The 16915-nt window shown below is 48.1% G+C and overlaps 1 protein-coding gene across 5 annotated transcripts in view; it reads left to right on the top strand.

Annotated features, from left to right (window-relative positions):
* Positions 1-16190, top strand: part of LOC119863613 (aryl hydrocarbon receptor-like) — a 165171-nt gene extending 148981 nt beyond the window's left edge. For 3 of the 5 annotated variants that reach the window (XM_043505752.1, XM_043505753.1, XM_043505754.1), the window contains 2 exons: positions 1864-1981; positions 2059-3826. In XM_043505752.1, the coding sequence (XP_043361687.1) occupies positions 1864-1981; positions 2059-2096 (156 nt within the window). In that variant the 3' untranslated portion in view covers positions 2097-3826. Of the gene's footprint in view, positions 1-1863; positions 2010-2058; positions 3827-14706 lie in introns of those variants that run through there. The other 2 variants (XM_038422304.2, XM_038422309.2) reach the window with 1 other exon arrangement.
* The last annotated feature ends 725 nt before the right edge of the window (positions 16191-16915 follow it).

Below are 16915 nucleotides of genomic sequence, written 5' to 3'. Positions count from 1 at the left end.
TGTCCCACCGGAGGTACCTGAACGGGGCCCGCTGTTCAGAGGGTGGGAGTCCAGCAGTGTCTAACAGTTGGGCCCCTTTAAGGAGTCTTAAGATGGGCACCTGAAATCACTAGCCCTTTTTGAAACTCTAGTCTTCTCCTTTAGTCTGCCAGTACACACACATTGAGTTAGCCTGCCAGAGTGTCCTCTTGAATTGTGGTGAAAAATGGGCCTTTCTTAACCCTTTCTCCTATGATGAATTGAAAAACAAAAGAATGGAGAACATGCTGCATGGATTCCTGTCCTTGGCTCAAACTTCCATAGGGATCAAGGCACACAGTGTGTGGTAAAATCCTCACCTCTGTATTTATGGACAGAAATGCCAAAAGAGTGATTGTTGCAATATGCCTATTGTTATTGCTCTGGCAAAACAAAGGTGAAGGATTGATTTTTTTTTTTTTTTTTTTTTTTCAGCAAAGATGTCAGAGTGCCTTTAGAACAAGGCCTTCTATAGGCCAGTTATCAGTCAGTGCTACTCACATGTAGTATCTGAGCACCTCACACTCTTACGTGTAAGTCACCTCATGTGCCCCTGTAAGGCAAGGCAACGCTATTATCCCTGTTTTACAAAGTGAAGCACAGAGAGACTAAAATGGCTTCCGCAGGGTCACACCGCAAGCCTTGGGAGAGCAGCGATTAAAGCCAGGTCTCCCATGTCCCAGGCAAGCCCCCCTGCCCACCTTCCTCTCCTGTAGTCAGCCTGTGCCACAGCTCTTCAGCTACAACTGAATGGGGCACAGGACAGTTTGGAGAGGGGGATGCTGTGCAAAAGTGTCCTTAGCACTGTATGTAGCCTCACCCCCACCCCCGTGAGGCTGTTATCCTCCTTGTACAGATCAGGGTGCAACCAGAAATGTCCTAAAGAGGAGTATGTCTTTACCGAACCCCCCCAACATACTCCTTCTGGAGCGGGCCCGGCAGAGGAGGAGATGGGGAGGTAGTGGGAGGAGATGGCAGCCTGGGGTTCTGAGAAGCAGTACAGAGGTGGCTAGGGTTAGAGGGGGCTCAGCCCCCACCCAATCTATCTCTGCCTCTGGGGCACAAACCTGAGCACCAGGCACGGTGCTTAAAGTGACACGGGTCACGGGGGGAGGAGTCACAGCGCCAGAAACCATTTTGTAAGATTGAACCAGGGATGCAGCTTTTTAGTACAGCTGCTGCTGCTTCATGCTGTGCTGCTTCCCCATCAACCCAGGCTCCACTCTGCCTCATGCCACCCAGCTCCACTCACTGCCTCCCCATTGGTGAGCCATTTGGGAGCTGAGAGCCAATCAGGTTCAGAACAGCTCCCTCCCCTGCCCCAGCAGTGGGCAAGGGTAGGGCACAACTCTGTCAATGGAGAAGCAGTAACTAGAGCTAGGTGGTGTGGGGCAGAGCCCCTCCTCTACATGAGTGGTGGAGAGGTGGTTAGGCCAGCGAATGGCATTTCGACCTGTCCTGGGCTGTGGCTCCATCTTATGCTTCTTTCCTATCTTGTTGCACCCCAGTGAGGTACAGGGACAGGAAGTGACTTACCCCAGGTCACACAAGAAGTCTGTGGCAGACCAAGGAATTCCTAGATTCATTGATTCATAGATTCCAAGGCCAGAAGGGACCATTGTGACCATCTCATCTGACCTTCTAGATAGCCCAGGGCAGAGAACTGCCCCAAAATAACCTCTAGAGCAGATCTTTGAGAAATTGAATCTGTCTCTCCCGGGTCCCAGATGACACTTTCCCCACTGGCCCATCCTTCCTATTAGTAAAGTTTACATCTTTACCTTCAGTGTTTAAAACATTAAATCCTCCAGAACCCCTAAACATTTTCTCTCTGTCCTCCCTCAGCCCGAAAATGATTGTGTTTTGACCAACGTTAATGTGGGATACCTCAGAGACTGCCTCCTGCCCAACAGAAACCCTGCTTCCTCAGACGAGCTGCATTCCTGCACAGAACTGCTTCCAAATAGGTTCATAGATTCATAGATACTAAGGTGAGAAGGGACCATTCTGATCATCTAGTCCGACCTCCTGCACAGCAAAATCATTCTAATCCCTCCAGCAGTGGCTTTTATCTTTAAGAGTGGGCGATCAGATTGGCCAAACCAGGATTATTCAGACCATATGGAGAAATAGTTGTGTTTTTAAGTTATGGAAAACAAGCAGCCATTTTTTCTGGCTATTTTTGTCTCGTCTTTCCTTTTATTGTTTTAATCAGTCTCACATGATAGTGATCTTGACAGACAGGGCTTGGCCGTGAGTGAGAAGGAACTTCTCATGGTAGAGTTTAATTTTCACAAAGATATTACCTATCTGAGCATTAATGTTCCATCTACAACAGTCTAGTAGGGAAACAACTTTTAATTTTTCACAACCCCTCTAATGCATTTATAAAAATAGCCCGGGCTTGAGCTATGTACACAAAGTCTCATGTGTCCAATTATCTTGGAACGGCTGAGAGTTTTTTGTGTTCTTTGCTTCATCAGTTGGGAGTTTCCAAATGTCAGGGCCCTATCTGTTTTCCTTTCATGTTTCCCTGCAATCGATTGCAGAAAGGCAGAGACATCCAGCTACAAAGGAAAATTGGCTTGGAAATATCTTGATCCAGCCTCATATTTTTCTTTTGTAGCAGTCTTTTAAATTGAATACAGAACTACATTTTAACATCAACAAAGACTACCCTGTTGAAGATGCGACATTGACATAATAAATCTTGCACTTTGATGAAAAGAGTTCTCTATTGCACTACACTCCATTTTTAGTTCTACTTTTACTTAAGATTATTGGGTTGGGGGGGGTGTCTAATCACATTTTACCGGTCTCTACAATTTAGGACATTTTTGTTTCTGTCGTTGAGAGGTTCAACAGTGTAGATATTGTTTTGGTGAAACTGCACCACTGTAAAAAAGGCAAGATGTAGAATTTCACTAACTATGCACAGATTGTAATGAATCTCTTCCTGCTGGGTTTGCCAAAGCTTTTTGATTTGTTTGCTTTTCTCAAAAAAAAAACAAAAAAAAAAAACCACATTTCCCTAATGACATGGTTGACCATGAAACCAATTGCGTTCATCAAAAAGTTACCACTGTGAATGAATATGTGAGCTGCTGCTTTGCCAAACATCACTCTAAAGTCACATTCCACTAAGTCTGCAAACAACTGACCTATAGTCTCATATTACATGGGTCCTTTCACAGCCAGATTTCAACATCCACGAGAGATGTTATCATTAACTGATTCCACAGATTAGAGCATTAGGTATTGTAGTAAATATCACTGATTGTCATTTGGTTGTCTTCTGTATGATATGCCCAAATTGGTTGGTTTTGATTCTCGGAGAACCTAGCATGTATTCTGTCTGAAAGTGGATCTAAACCACCAAGACTATTCAAAGCCACAGGAGCTCATGTGTAGGTACTTAACTATTAAAAAATTAGGAGCAGACTGGCATATAAGCCATATGTTGTATCTGTGCCTAAAAAGATTGCAAATAAGTAGAGGACTTGACTAGTTCAGAGGAAGAGTCGGATTACTGTACAGAGAAGTTTGCAATATAATAAATAAAATAAGTATAATGATACTTAATATTAAATGCTTGACATAGTGATATTTTCCCACAAAAGAAGTACAACCCATACATATGTATATAATGTGAGCCGACAGATATATTTTTATGCTACTCCAGCAGAGAAAAACATATCTTCCCAAGGTATTCAAGTAACGTCCTTTGGAATGAGAAAAATATTCAAATTCAAAGGATCAGAAATTCTTCAAGTGCTTGTTCACGTTCATTCCACATTAGGTGTGCGCGCGCCACATACACGAGCATCGGAAACTTTTTCCCTTAGCGGCTCCCAGCAGGGCCCCCGGAGTGGCACCATTGCGCCGTGCATATATACCCCTGCCGGACCGACCCGCTCCAGTTCCTTCTTACCATCCATGGCGGCGTTGGAACAACCCCCCCCCCCCTCTCTCGTAGAAGAGCAGTCCCTTAGCCTTCAGAGTAGCTGTTATCAGTTAGTTAACATACCTTTATTGTGGACACTTAAGTAATTAGGTGCTTGGAGGCTTCTAGCACCCCCCCAAGGCATGCCGCAGGCCCACGGCTTCACGGCTTGTGCCATGTGCCTAAAACCTATGTCAGTTAGTGACCCCCACGACTTGTGTCTACATGGCCTGGGGGACGGACATCAAACTGAACAGGGTAGGATTTGCTAGGCGTTTAAGCCAAGAAGGAAGGAAAGAAAGAGACTTTCGTTTAAAGCAGCTGTTGATGGAGGCTGCATTGCAGCCACTGGGCCCGGAGCACCCAACACCAGCTCAGGCTTCCTCGGTGTATAGTGCCCTGGAGCCATTGGGAGACCCAGCACTGGCTAAGCACTGTAAACTGTCGGCCCCAGAGTGCCAGACTAGGCCCTGGCGCTTGGCCTCCCAGGTGCGGCCCCCGGTGCAGCCGAAAGGAAGGCGCAATCATTCCCCTCACAGGAGGCTGGCCCCAAGCGTTGATAAGAGTGGGAAGGCCGCAGTACCAGCGCCGACATTGGCGGTCCCAACAGCACAAGCCCCACCGAGCCCAGACCTAAGTGAGCTCAGTGCGGACAATGGGCTCAAGGGCATAATGGATCAGCCCTCCAGGCCTGGCACCTTTGAGGCTGCAAAGGACTTCATCAAGCTGTCGGTGGTGAGCCCCCTCCGTTATGGGGGGGAACCCTCTGGCACCCATGCCTCGGGTGCCGTCGAGGGGTAAGCCGGCAATGGTGTGCTGCTCAAGGACACTGTCCCAGCATCGCTCCCGGAGTTGGCCCCGGTTGACCTCTGACTCTGCGGACTCACAGTTGCCAGCGGTCCAGAAGGAGGTCGTGGCACCGGGAGTGGGTCGGCTCAAGGAAGCACTGGAAAGGGCACACTGCTCTCCGGCACCACCCAGAAACCGGCACTGGGAGGAGTCGAGATGGCCCTCACCAGAGGACTCCCACAGACAGTCCCATCCAGGGAATGCCAGCAGCGGTCCTGGTCCATATCCTAGTCCCGGTCCTGGGGATACCGGTACCGCTCCTACTCAGTCAGAAGCCGCTCGTTCTCCGGCCGGCGAAGATCGTTGCACCACCGTGGCCTTCACGATTGGCATTGCCGTAGTCCAGTACCAATGCCGGCCGCTATAGCTACCCGCATCGGGCCCCAGACAGCAGGGACCCTCAGGTGGGCTGGCAACCCCAAGGGGGGCCTCCAGGCCATTGGCCCTTCTGGATGCCCGGGCCTATCAGGAGCACCAAGGAGCCCCATCCAGGGCAAGTTACTTGGTGCAGCAGTCCCGGTGCCCACACCGATGCCAGACGGTGCCGGAGGCTACAATATTGAGGTCTCCAGCTATCCCCCAGGATAAATCGGAGAGACCGGCACCAAGTCCAGTGCCGTCCCATGGACCCCCACCCCAGCCTGAGCTGGAGGTCCCTTCCACAGGAGAAGGGGAGCAGGAAGACCAACCAGAGGGGATTGAGCAGCAGTTAACCTCCTCGTCATCCCCGGATGAGGTGGTAGTGGGTACATATATGTCCGGTCCTCCACCGATAGACCATAGAGCCCACCAGGAGTTGCTGCACAGGGTTGCCCAGAACTTGGGGTTGCAGGTCGAGGAGATGGTTGAGCAAGAGGACCCCATGGTGGACATTTTGAGCCCTGACGGTGCATCCAGAATAGGGCTCATTAAGACTATTCAGTCCAAGTATAAGACCATATGGCAGACCCCAGCCTCCAGCGCTCCAATGGCTAAAGGAGTGGAGCGTAAATACTTTGCCCCATCTAAGGGCTATAAGTTCCTGTTCTGCTGCCCATGTCCATGCTCCCTAGTGGTCTCAGTGGTAAACGAAAGGAAGCACCATGGACAGCAGGTCCTGGACCCTAAGGCCAAGGAGGCGAAACGCCTGGACCTTTTTGGCAGAAAGGTGTACTCGGCAGGGGGCCTTCAGTTGAGGATTGTGAACCAGCAGGCCATCCTCAACCGGCACAATTTCAACTCCTGGGTGGCGGTGGGGAAGTTTAAGGACAACCTAACACAAGGTTCCCAACAGGAGTTCACGTCCCTGGTGGCAAGGCAGTAGCCAAGACCTCTCTCCAGGCCTCCTTGGATTCGGCTGACTCGGTAGCTAGAACAATCGTGTTGGGGTGGTCATGGGGCACTCAGTGTGGCTCCAGGAGTCAGGCCTGCTGCCCAAGGTCAAGAATACACTCCAGGATCTCCCCTTCAAGGGGTCCGGGCTCTTCTCGAACCAGACATACACGAGGCTGCACAGCCTTAAGGACTCGCGAGCTACGCTTAAGTCGCTGGGTATGCACGCCCCGGCGACCCAGAGGAAGCCCTTTCAGCCGCAGCCTGCCCCTCAACGCCAGTACCAGCCTTGCCATAGGCTGAGCCTTACCATAGGCGAGGCAGGGATAACAGGAGGCGGCACAACAACAGTAACAATAATGTGCCGGGCCAGAACCAAGGCCAGCACAAACCCCAGCCGGGCACTAAGCCAGGCTTTTGAAGGTGCGCTCAAGGACAGTGTACCAGACCAGACATAAAATCATAGAATATCAGAGTTGGAAGGGACCTCAGGAGATCATCTAGCCCAACCCCCCTGCTCAAAGCAGGACCAATCCCCAATTTTTTTTGCCCTAGATCCCTAAGTGGCCTCCTCAAGGATTGAACTCACAACCCTGGGTTTAGCAGGCCAGTGCTTGAACCGCCTCTCCCGTTTCTCCCGTGCATGGTCCACCATTACATCAGACCGTTGGGTCTTAGGCACGGTGCGGAACGGGTACTCGCTGCACTTTGCCTCCCATCCCCCTTCCCCATCCCTCTTCAGGGACCCCTCTCATGAGCATCTCCTAGAGAAGGAAGTCCGCTCACTGCTAGAGGTGGGGGCGGTAGAGGTGGTGCTGCACAGCCTAAGGGGGAAGGGATTCTGCTCCCGGTACTTCCTCATTCCCCAAGGCCAAAGGGGGCCTTCTCCCCATCCTAGACCTGCGCAGGCTCAACAAGTTCCTGGTCAAAGCCCAGTTCCGCATGGTCTCTCTGGGCACCATCATCCATTCCCTGGATCCGGGGGACTGATATGCTGCCTTTGACATGAAGGATGCGTACTTTCATATTGCCATCCACCCAGCACATCAGCGGTTCCTACACTTCACCGTGGGCCAAGAACATTACCAGTTTGTAGTTCTCCTGTTCGATCTAGCCATGGCCCCACGAGTGTTCACGAAGTGCATGGCAGTGGTGGCAGCCTTCTTATGGAGGCAGAGAATCGGGCTGTACCAGTACGTCGATGACTGGCTCCTGGCGGGCCGAGCCGAGGTGGAAGTGCGAGGCCATGTGGAGGGGGCCCTGAGATTGTTCCACGAGCTGGGGCTCCTGGTCAACGTCCCCAAGTCCACGCTCTTACCCACACAGAAAGTGGAATTCATAGGAGTGGTCCTGGACGCGGTGCAGGCCAGGGCAAGCCTTCCAATATCCCAATTCCGGGCTATCCAGTAAGCGATGGCCTCCCTGTACCAGTTTCCAATGACAATGACCAGGTGCTGCCTGCGGCTGCTGGGTCACATGGTGGCATGCACGCTCGTGGTCAGGCATGCCAGACTGAGACTCAGGACTCTCTGCAGATGTGGCTCACTCAGGTGTACTGCCCAGGCAGGGACCCCCTGGACTTGGTACTTCAGGCCAGTCAGCCTCACCTCAGTCTCTGGAAAAATCCTGGAGCAGGTCCTCAAGGAATCAATTCTGAAGCACTTAGAGGAGAGGAAAATGATCAGGAACAGTCAGCATGGAGTCACCAAGGGCAAGTCATGCCTGACTAATCTAATTGCCTTCTACAATGAGATAACTGGCTCCGTGGATGAGGGGAAAGCAGTGGACATGTTGTTCCTTGACTTTAGCAAAGCTTTTGACACGGTCTCCCACAGTATTCTTGCCAGCAAGTTAAAGAAGTACTGGCTGGATGAATGGACGATAAGGTGGATAGAAAGTTGGCTAGATTGTCGGGCTCAACGGTAGTGATCAATGGCTCCATGTCTAGTGGGCAGCCGGTATCAAGTGGAGTGCCCCAAAGGTCGGTCCTGGGGCCGGTTTTGTTCAATATCTTCATAAATGATCTGGAGGATGGTGTGGATTGCACCCTCAGCAAGTTTGCAGATGACACTAAACTGGGAGGAGAGGTAGATACGCTGGAGGGTAGGGATAGGATACAGACAAATTAGAGGATTGGGCCAAAAGAAATCTGATGAGGTTCAACAAGGATAAGTGCAGAGTCCTGCACTTAGGATGGAAGAATCCCATGCACCGCTACAGACTAGGGACCGAATGTCTCAGCAGTAGTTCTGCAGAAAAGGACTCGGGTTAAAGTGGATGAGAAGCTGGATATGAGTCAACAGTGTGCCATTGTTGCCAAGAAGGCCAATGGCATTTTGGGATGTATAAGTAGGGGCATTGCCAGCAGATCAAGGGACATGATCGTTCCCCTCTATTCAACATTGGTGAGGCGTCATCTGGAGTACTGTGTCCAGTTTTGGTCCCCACACTACAAGAAGGATGTGGAAAAACTGGGAAGAGTCCAGCAGAGGGCAACAAAAATGATTAGGGGACTGGAACACATGACTTATGAGGAGAGGCTGAGGGAACTGGGATTGTTTAATCTGCGGAAGAGAAGAATGAGGGGGGATTTGATAGCTACTTTCAACTACCTGAAAGGGGGTTCCAAAGAGGATGGATCTAGACTGTTCTCAGTGGTAGCGGATGTCAGAACAAGGAGTAATGATCTCAAGTTGCAGTGGGGGAGGTTTAGGTTGGATATTAGGAAAAAAAATTTCACTAGGAGGGTGGTGAAACACTGGAATGCATTACCTAGGGAGGTGGTGGAATCTCCTTCCTTAGAATTTTTTAAGGTCAGGCTTGACAAAGCCCTGGCTGGGATGATTTAGTTGGGGATTGGTCCTGCTTTGAGCAGGGGGTTGGACTAGATGACCTCCTGAGGTCCCTTCTAACCCTGATATTCTATGATTCTATGGTAGTGACAGCCCCAAGGGACGTGCTGGACTTCCTGCTGTGGTGGCAGTCCCAGCCTGTGGTTTGCCAAGGCATCCCCTTTGCCACCCCACAACCGGACCTGATGCTGGTGATGGACACATCGGACTACGGATGGAGGGCTCACCTGGGGGATCTGATGATGCAGGTGTTGTGGTCTGGAGCAGAGTGGTCGCTCCATATCAATGTAAAGGAGCTCAGGGCAGTTCATCTCACCTGCCAGACCTTTCACGCCACTCGGAGTGTTCACAGCATGACAGTTCTGACAGACAACACTACAGCCATGTTTTATATAAACAGGGTGGGGCTCGTTCCTCACCACTCTGTCGCGAGGTTCTCCTCCTCTGTGACCTATGTATAGGACACCTCAAGTTGAATTGCATGGGCTATCTCCCGGGGGTACAAAACGAGCTGGTGGACTCCCTGAATAGGTCTTACCACATGCATGAGTGGATGCTAAGGGCGGAAGTCGTGCTTTCACTCTCCCGCAGGCAGGGTTTTCCTCGGGTAGACCTGTTTGCCACCAGGACCAGTGCCCAGTGCTTGCAGTTCTGTTCGTTCCAGGGCCGCAGCCCGGGCTCACTCTCGGATGCATTTGCAATCCCGTGGAGAGGGGGCTTGATGTATGCCTTCCCCCCCCCGCTCCTCTTGGTGCACAAGGCCCTACTCAAGGTGCGCAGGGACAGGGCGGCAGTGATGCCCATCACCCCAGCCTGTACCTGCCAGCACTGGTACACATCGCTCTTAGAGCTGTCGGTGGATGCCCTAGTATTCCTGCCCCTACACCAGGACCTCATTACGCAGGACGGCAGGCGGCTTCTCCACTCCAGCCTACAGTCACTGTACCTGATGGCATGGAGGCTCTGCGGCTAAACGCCCTGGAGAGCCAGTGCTCCCTTCCCGTGCAGCAGATTCTGCTTGGCAGTAGAAAGCCCTCTACCAGGGCAACTTATATGGCCAAGTGGAAAAGGTTCTCATGTTGGTGTGAACCCTGACAGATGCAGCCATGCCTGGCCCGGTGCAGGCCATCCTGGAGTACCTCCTGCATTTCAAGCAGCAAGGGCTAGCTGCCTTCTCACTCAGAGTACACCTGGCGGCCATCTCCGCCTTCCATCTGGGGTTCTCGGGGGGACTTGGTGTTTTCCCACCCAATGGTGGGACAGTTCCTTAAAGGGTTGGAGAGAGTGTTTCCATGCTCCCGCCCCCCCAGTCCCTCCATGGAACCTTAACCTGGTCCTCTCTAAACTCATGGGACCCCCTTTCAAGCCCCTTGCTTCCCGTTCTCTCCTCCACCTTTCCTGGAAGGTGGCATTTCTGGTTGCCATTACCTTGGCCAGAAGGGTGTCCGCTGGGCCCTCACCTCTGAGCCACCGAATACAGTATTTCACAAGGACAAGGTGCAGGTCCGGCCACACCCCAAGTTCCTCCCTAAGGTGGTCTCCCAATTCCATTTGGGCCAGGATATTTGTCTGCTGCTGTTCTTCCCAAAAACCCATACGCACTCGAGTCACCGCAGCTTGCACACCCTGGATGTGCGTCAAGTGCTGGCATTCTATTTGGAGTGCACCAAGCCCTTTCGCAAATCCACACAGCTGTTTGTGGCTGTAGCTGAGAGAATGAAAGGCCTCCCAGTGTCAGCGCAGTGGATTTCGTCTTGGATTACAAGCTGCATCCGGGCATGCTATGAGCTCGCAGGTGTTCCGGCCCCGGCAGTCATGGCCCACTCAACCAGGGTGCAAGTGACTTCCACAGCGTTCCTGGCACAGGTCCCGATCCAGGAGATCTGCAAAGCAGCCACCTGGTTCTCGGTGCACACCTTCATGAACCACTACGCGGTCAACCAGTAGGCCAGAGAGGACGCAGCGGTTGGCAGAGCGGTCCTCCGAGCAGTTGTTCTGTGACTCCTACCCTCTTCCAGAGGTAAGCTGATTCACCTAATGTGGAATGGACGTGAACAAGCACTCGAAGAAGAAAAAACGGTTACTTGCTTTGTCGTAACTGTTGTTCTTCGAGGTGTGTTGTTCACATCCATTCCACCACCCTCCCTCCTACCCCTCTGTCAGAGTCACCGGCAAGAAGGAACTGGAGGGGGTCAGGCTGGTAGGGGTATATGTGCATGGTGCAGTGGTGCCACTCAGGGGGGCCCTGCTGGCCCAACAGGAGCCACTAAGAGAAAAAGTTTCCGACGCTCGTGCACGCGGCGCACGCACACCTAATGTGGAACAGACTTGAACAACACATCTCAAAGAACAACGGTTACAAGAAAGTAAGTAACCGTTTTTTATGGCCACTTCTTGTCAGAAACCTAACATAAAATAACATCCTTTCTGTGTGATCAGCCTTGGTTTTGCATTAACGTTACATTCTTTTTATTTCAGTAAATGGTTTTGGGTCTTAGCACTTCTTTGATTCCCTTCCTTGATGTCTGCTCTTGTTATTTATTATAAACAACCACAGTGAAGTTCAACTTTCACTTCTTGTCCTTTGTGTCATTAGGGCCCTGATCCTGTAGCCACACTATTCCACACGTGATGAGGGGTTGATTTTTTTTCCTTTAAACATTACCTGTGTAATTTTATCATTGGCTTCAATAGGAGCAGGGGAAATACCTGTGTATGGGTGAAGACTTGTAAAGAAATTTGTCCATTGGATTTGACTTGAAACATCAGGTCACTGTAGTGCTAGACACTGTACAAACACAGTGAGAGAGTGCTTGCCTCAGAGGACTTCCACAGACTATATAAACAAGGGTTGGGAGAGGAATGGAGAAGTGATTCACCCTAGGTCATAGAGCAGGTCAGTGGGACAGTTGGAAATAGAACCCATATCTTCTGGTTCCCAGGCTGACACCCTATCTGCTAGGCCACTCTGCTTCAGGAATTGCTACCCACAAAATTGGTCCAGCGTGTCAGGCTGCTAAGTCATTATAAACACTTCTTCCCCACACCAGTGTTTAAAATATCTCTGGTTTATTGCTGATTAAAAACTGAATGTCAGCAGCTCAGACCTCACAGGCAACCCTCCACTAGCAAACTAGTGTATGTGCACAAAGGAGGAAAAACAACCATCCACACTAAGCTTAGAAATGGGATGTCAGGGGCTTGATTTCTTTTTAAACCCGCCTACAGTTGTGCACAGGAGCAATTAATTGCTGGAGCAAATGGGGTTCAGCAGACATCTAATTACTGGAGCTGATCAGGAATTTTCTCCCAAAACAATTACTCTTGTTTTGCTCTCAATCACTTGTGTTTGGCAAAAGAAATATGTGATAAGATCGGGCCAGATAGCTACAGGAGAGTAATAGAAGGCAGATGTATTAGCCCAGGTTAAGTGGGTTCCTTTTTCCTGGGTAAGGTAACAGGGAAGGTTCCAGAACAATCAGGAACCTTCTGGAGACAATTAAGATGACAGGCTGATTAGAACACCTATAGCCAATCAAGAAGCTGCTAAAATCAATTAAGGCAGGTTAATCGGGGCATCTGTGTTTAAAAAGGAGCTCACTTCAGTTTGTGGTGTGCGTGTGAGGAGCTGGGAGCAAGAGGTGCTAGGAGCTGAGAGTGAGAACGTGGACTGTTGGAGGACTGAGGAGGACAAGCATTATCAGACTCCAGGAGGAAGGTCCTATGGTGAGGATAAAGAAGGTGTTGGGAGGAGGCCATGGGGAAATAGCCCAGGGAGTTGTTGCTGTTGCACAGCTGTTCCAGGAGGCTCTCTAGACAGCTGCATTCCACAGCGCCCTGGGCTGGAACCCGGAGTAGAGGGCGGGCCCAGGTTCCCCCCAAACCTCCCAACTCCTGACACAGGAGGAGTTGACCTGGACTGTGGGTTCACGAAAACAGCCAAACTCAGGGCTGCTGTTAAGCTCCAAGGTGAGCAAATTCACCAATAAGCGCAAGATCCACCAAGGTAGAGGAGGAACTTTGTCACAAATAACTTCCAAAAAAGTGTCCAGTCTTGAAGATGTGGCTTCCCTTGGTAGCTTGTTCCAATGGTTAATTATCTTTACTGTTTGAAAATGCATGCATTGTTTCTAACTTAAATTTGTGAGGCTTTGACTTTCACCCTGTCAGGGTTCCCTCCCCACTCTGAACTCTGGGGTACAGATGTTGGGACCCGCATGAAAGACCCCCCCTAAGATTATATTCCACCAGCTTAGGTTAAAAACTTCTCCAAGGCACAAATTCCTTTCTTTGTCCTTGGACAGTATTGCTGCCACCATGAAGTTTTTTCAACAAACATTCAGGGTGGGGCCACTTGGAGCCCTATTCTCCCCCCCAAAAAATCCCACCAAGCCCCTTCACCCCCTTTCCTGGGGAGGCTTGAGAATAATATACCAAGTGATAGGTTAACAAAGTGAGCACAGACCAAATCCATGGTTTTTAGGACACTGAAAATCAAACAGGTTCTTAAAAGAAGAATTTTATTTTAAAAAAAAAAAAGTAAAAGAATCACACCTGCAAAATCAGGATGGAAGATAACTTTACAGGGTAAATAAAAAGATTTAAAACCCAGAGGATTCCCCTCTGATTCTGCTTCCCAGTTACAAAATAGGAATAAAATTATCTCTTAGCTTGTGAATTTTCCCTATGCTAAAACCAAAGATAATCTAACGCATTTCCTTGCTATTACTTACAATTTCTGTAATTTTAGATGTACCATTTCAGGATCTTTTTGAGATGTTTTTTCCTGCCCTGGTCCCTCTCTCTGTCCGAGAGGGCACACACAAAGAGAGCACAAACAAAACCTTCCCCCCCCCCAGTTTTGAAAGTATCTTCTTTCCCATTGGTCCTTTTGGTCAGATGCCAACTAGGTTAATTGAACTGATTAACCCCTTACAGGTAAGTGATTCTGTACCTCTGGCCAAGAGGGATTTTATATTACTCCATACATAAAGGTTGTTACCCTTCCCTTTATATTTATGACGCACCCATTGATTCTAGTTCTGCTTTTCTCCATTAGATTAAAGAGCCCTTTCATTTCCAGTGTTCTCTCCCTGTGAAGATGTTTATACACCGTAATCAAGTCACTTCAATCTGTTTAGCTTATCAAAAATATCAAAAACTCCTTTAGTCTCAATGTCATACATTTTCTTCAGCCCTAGAATAATTTTGGGGACTCCTCTTTGTACCTCTCCAGTTTAACATTCTCGTTGAACTGGGGACTTTAGAATTGTGCTCTGTATTCCAGTGTCAGTCTCACCAGTGCCATAATCAGACTAAAATCACCAATCAGAGGGATGGATGTCCTAATGCTGTGAAGGGAAACAATTTTCTTTAATGTGCAGCATAAAGGTGAAGAGAGTAGCAGCATATGACAGTAAGTGCATTACATTAGCCCTGTTTGCCACAGAATCGCATTTGAAGTGCCCGTTAGCCAGGATTTCAACATTTGTGCACCTGCATAAAAGCACAAGCGTTTCCACTGCTCCGCTATGCATGACCGCATAATTCAAGGCTCAGTTTGTCTCTCGCTTACCCCAGCATATGTTCAGTGTAACTGGAAGCAGAACTGTCCTGCCTTCAAGTGACTATAGAATTTTTCAGACACAAAAGAAAGATCAATAAGTGGGGCTCAGTTTTTTTTCCCTCTGCCTCTCATTTAATTGCTAATAAGAATGTTTTGCATTTACACAGTTACTTCCATCTCAGAGGGTCCTGAAGTGCTTTACAATCCTGTGATGATAATCTGCACTCTCCTGTATGCACAAAGATACATACCATGAGGAATGGCTTTTTCCATCAGGAAAATAGAGCCATCACTGAAGTGGAATGTGGCAGCAGCTATTTTAAACAAAGCGTAATGTAGTGATTGTGATGGAGCATTGGCCCCACCCAGGTATAAAAAAGGGTTAACCTCGGTAAGGGTGAAGAAGAGAAGGCCTTCAGCTCCACTTCCTTTTCTCTGGCTCTCCTCAGCCTGGAGTGAGCCCTTTCATAGTATCAGAAGGGCCTTAATTAGAGTCAGTTGTTCATAGTACCTTAATGGCCTCACCTGACCCTTTGCAAGTTAATTGGAGTCAGGTGTTCTCATTAGCCTGGAGCAGCCCCTGCTCTGGTCAGTCAGGGAACAGAAAACTGCTAATGCAGTGGCCAGTAGATCTGCCTTCTACAACTTTGGTGTACCCGATTGGCTTAGGTCTATCACAATATACATTTATGCCTACAATTATTTTGTTTGGCAAAACCAAAGTTAATACTTTTTTGTAAACTCAAAACACATTAAAAACATAAAACAGTTGTCTGGAGTATTTTAATGCTAATATTTGCAACTGTTTGGCATTTTATCTATGTATTTTCTCAAGGTCTCATATAATTTATTACATCCTGGAGATTATTTTTAGGTTATATAGTGATGTGACTTTATTGTTCATTTAATGCACTAAAAATATAAGCAATGAACCATGGGTGTATTTTGAATGCACAGCATTGTATGTGTTGTTTGAACAGGGGCACTTGTGGTGTGAAACATGTTTATCTGGAGTCTGGACCTTGACTAGACCTTGACCAAGAAATTTAGACCTTAACAAAAAATAATTGACCACCCTTTCTCCTTTGTTTCCACTTAAATTTATATTTGCTTTCAAATCTGATAATTACATTATAACTAACTTTCTTGGAAGAGGGAACTTTAATGAACTAGAGATATGTCTTACTCTTTTTCAGTAGTACAATCAACGTCTAGAAAGGAAATGCACAATTTAAAGTCAACATTCACCACTTTTAACTTCTTCCCCCTTTTCTTAAACTGGTCCTATTATCGCTGCGTATGTGGTATGTATTGTCCCACCTTGACCTGAGACCTCTGCAAAACCAAGAGTTGAGGATTATTGTGAGTTTTAAGAGGTCTTAAACATTTGTTATTTTTTAGGGGAAAATCCACATAAAGAATTGATAGAATAGCCTGTTGTAGTCTGAATTGCTATACTGTATTAGGTAAACACATTTACACATTTTTGGAAAGTGTGTCTTATGTAAATGTTTAAGAACTTTAAATAGGTTGTTAACATGACAGGATGCAAGAGTTCCAACATCTGTAACAATTTAGTTCATAATTAAAACTAGTGCAATAGCTATTTTTATATATCTCACTTCTCATATTTTGAAAGAGTGAATTTGTGGAAATATGTATCATTTCAGCTCCATTGCATAACAGTGCTCATAGAATCATAAAATATCAGGGTTGGAAGGGACCTCACCTAGTCCAGCCCCCCTGCTCACCAATCTCCAGTTTTGCCCCAGATCCCTAAACAGCCCCCTCAAGGATTGAACTCACAATCCTGGGTTTAACAGGCCAATGCTCAAACCACTGAGCTATTTGAACATATTTGGCTGTAGTGGGGCTTGAAAACTCTATTACCGTACAGTTGGTTCTGTTTGGATTTTTTTTTTAAAAAAAATCTGAGGGAAAAAAATAGAAGTGTATTGTCCAGATCCCCACCTGGTGTAAATGGGTGAAGTGCCATTGGAGTCAAGGGGGCCAGGTCCTCATGTGGTGTTTATATATAAACTGGCTTTGATCCAGCCAAGTCAACATTACTAGTTTCCTGATCTCTTTAACTAGCTTACTTCCTTGTTCAGGCTAAACCTTCTTTCTTCTAGGCAGTGTTGACTCCACAGAATCTTATAGTGGTAATTATGGGACCTCTACATTGTTGCTTTTATAAACTCAGTAAGTAACTAGCTCAATACTGAGATCCCTTTTGTAATCATTCCTGCAGGCACTAACTGTATGCTGGAAGTGTTCTTTAAGTTTTTCTTCTGCTGCTTTTACTGACTGATTTGTTGAAAACTTCTGCTGGAGAATGATTAGAAGTCAGTGGAGTATGCCAGTTTACAACCCTGG

The sequence above is a fragment of the Dermochelys coriacea genome, chromosome 11, assembly GCF_009764565.3.
Source record: "Dermochelys coriacea isolate rDerCor1 chromosome 11, rDerCor1.pri.v4, whole genome shotgun sequence".
NCBI classification, from domain to species: domain Eukaryota; kingdom Metazoa; phylum Chordata; order Testudines; family Dermochelyidae; genus Dermochelys; species Dermochelys coriacea.
The sequence above is the reverse complement of the archived record's forward strand: the minus strand, read 5'-3'. Positions and strand labels throughout refer to the sequence as shown.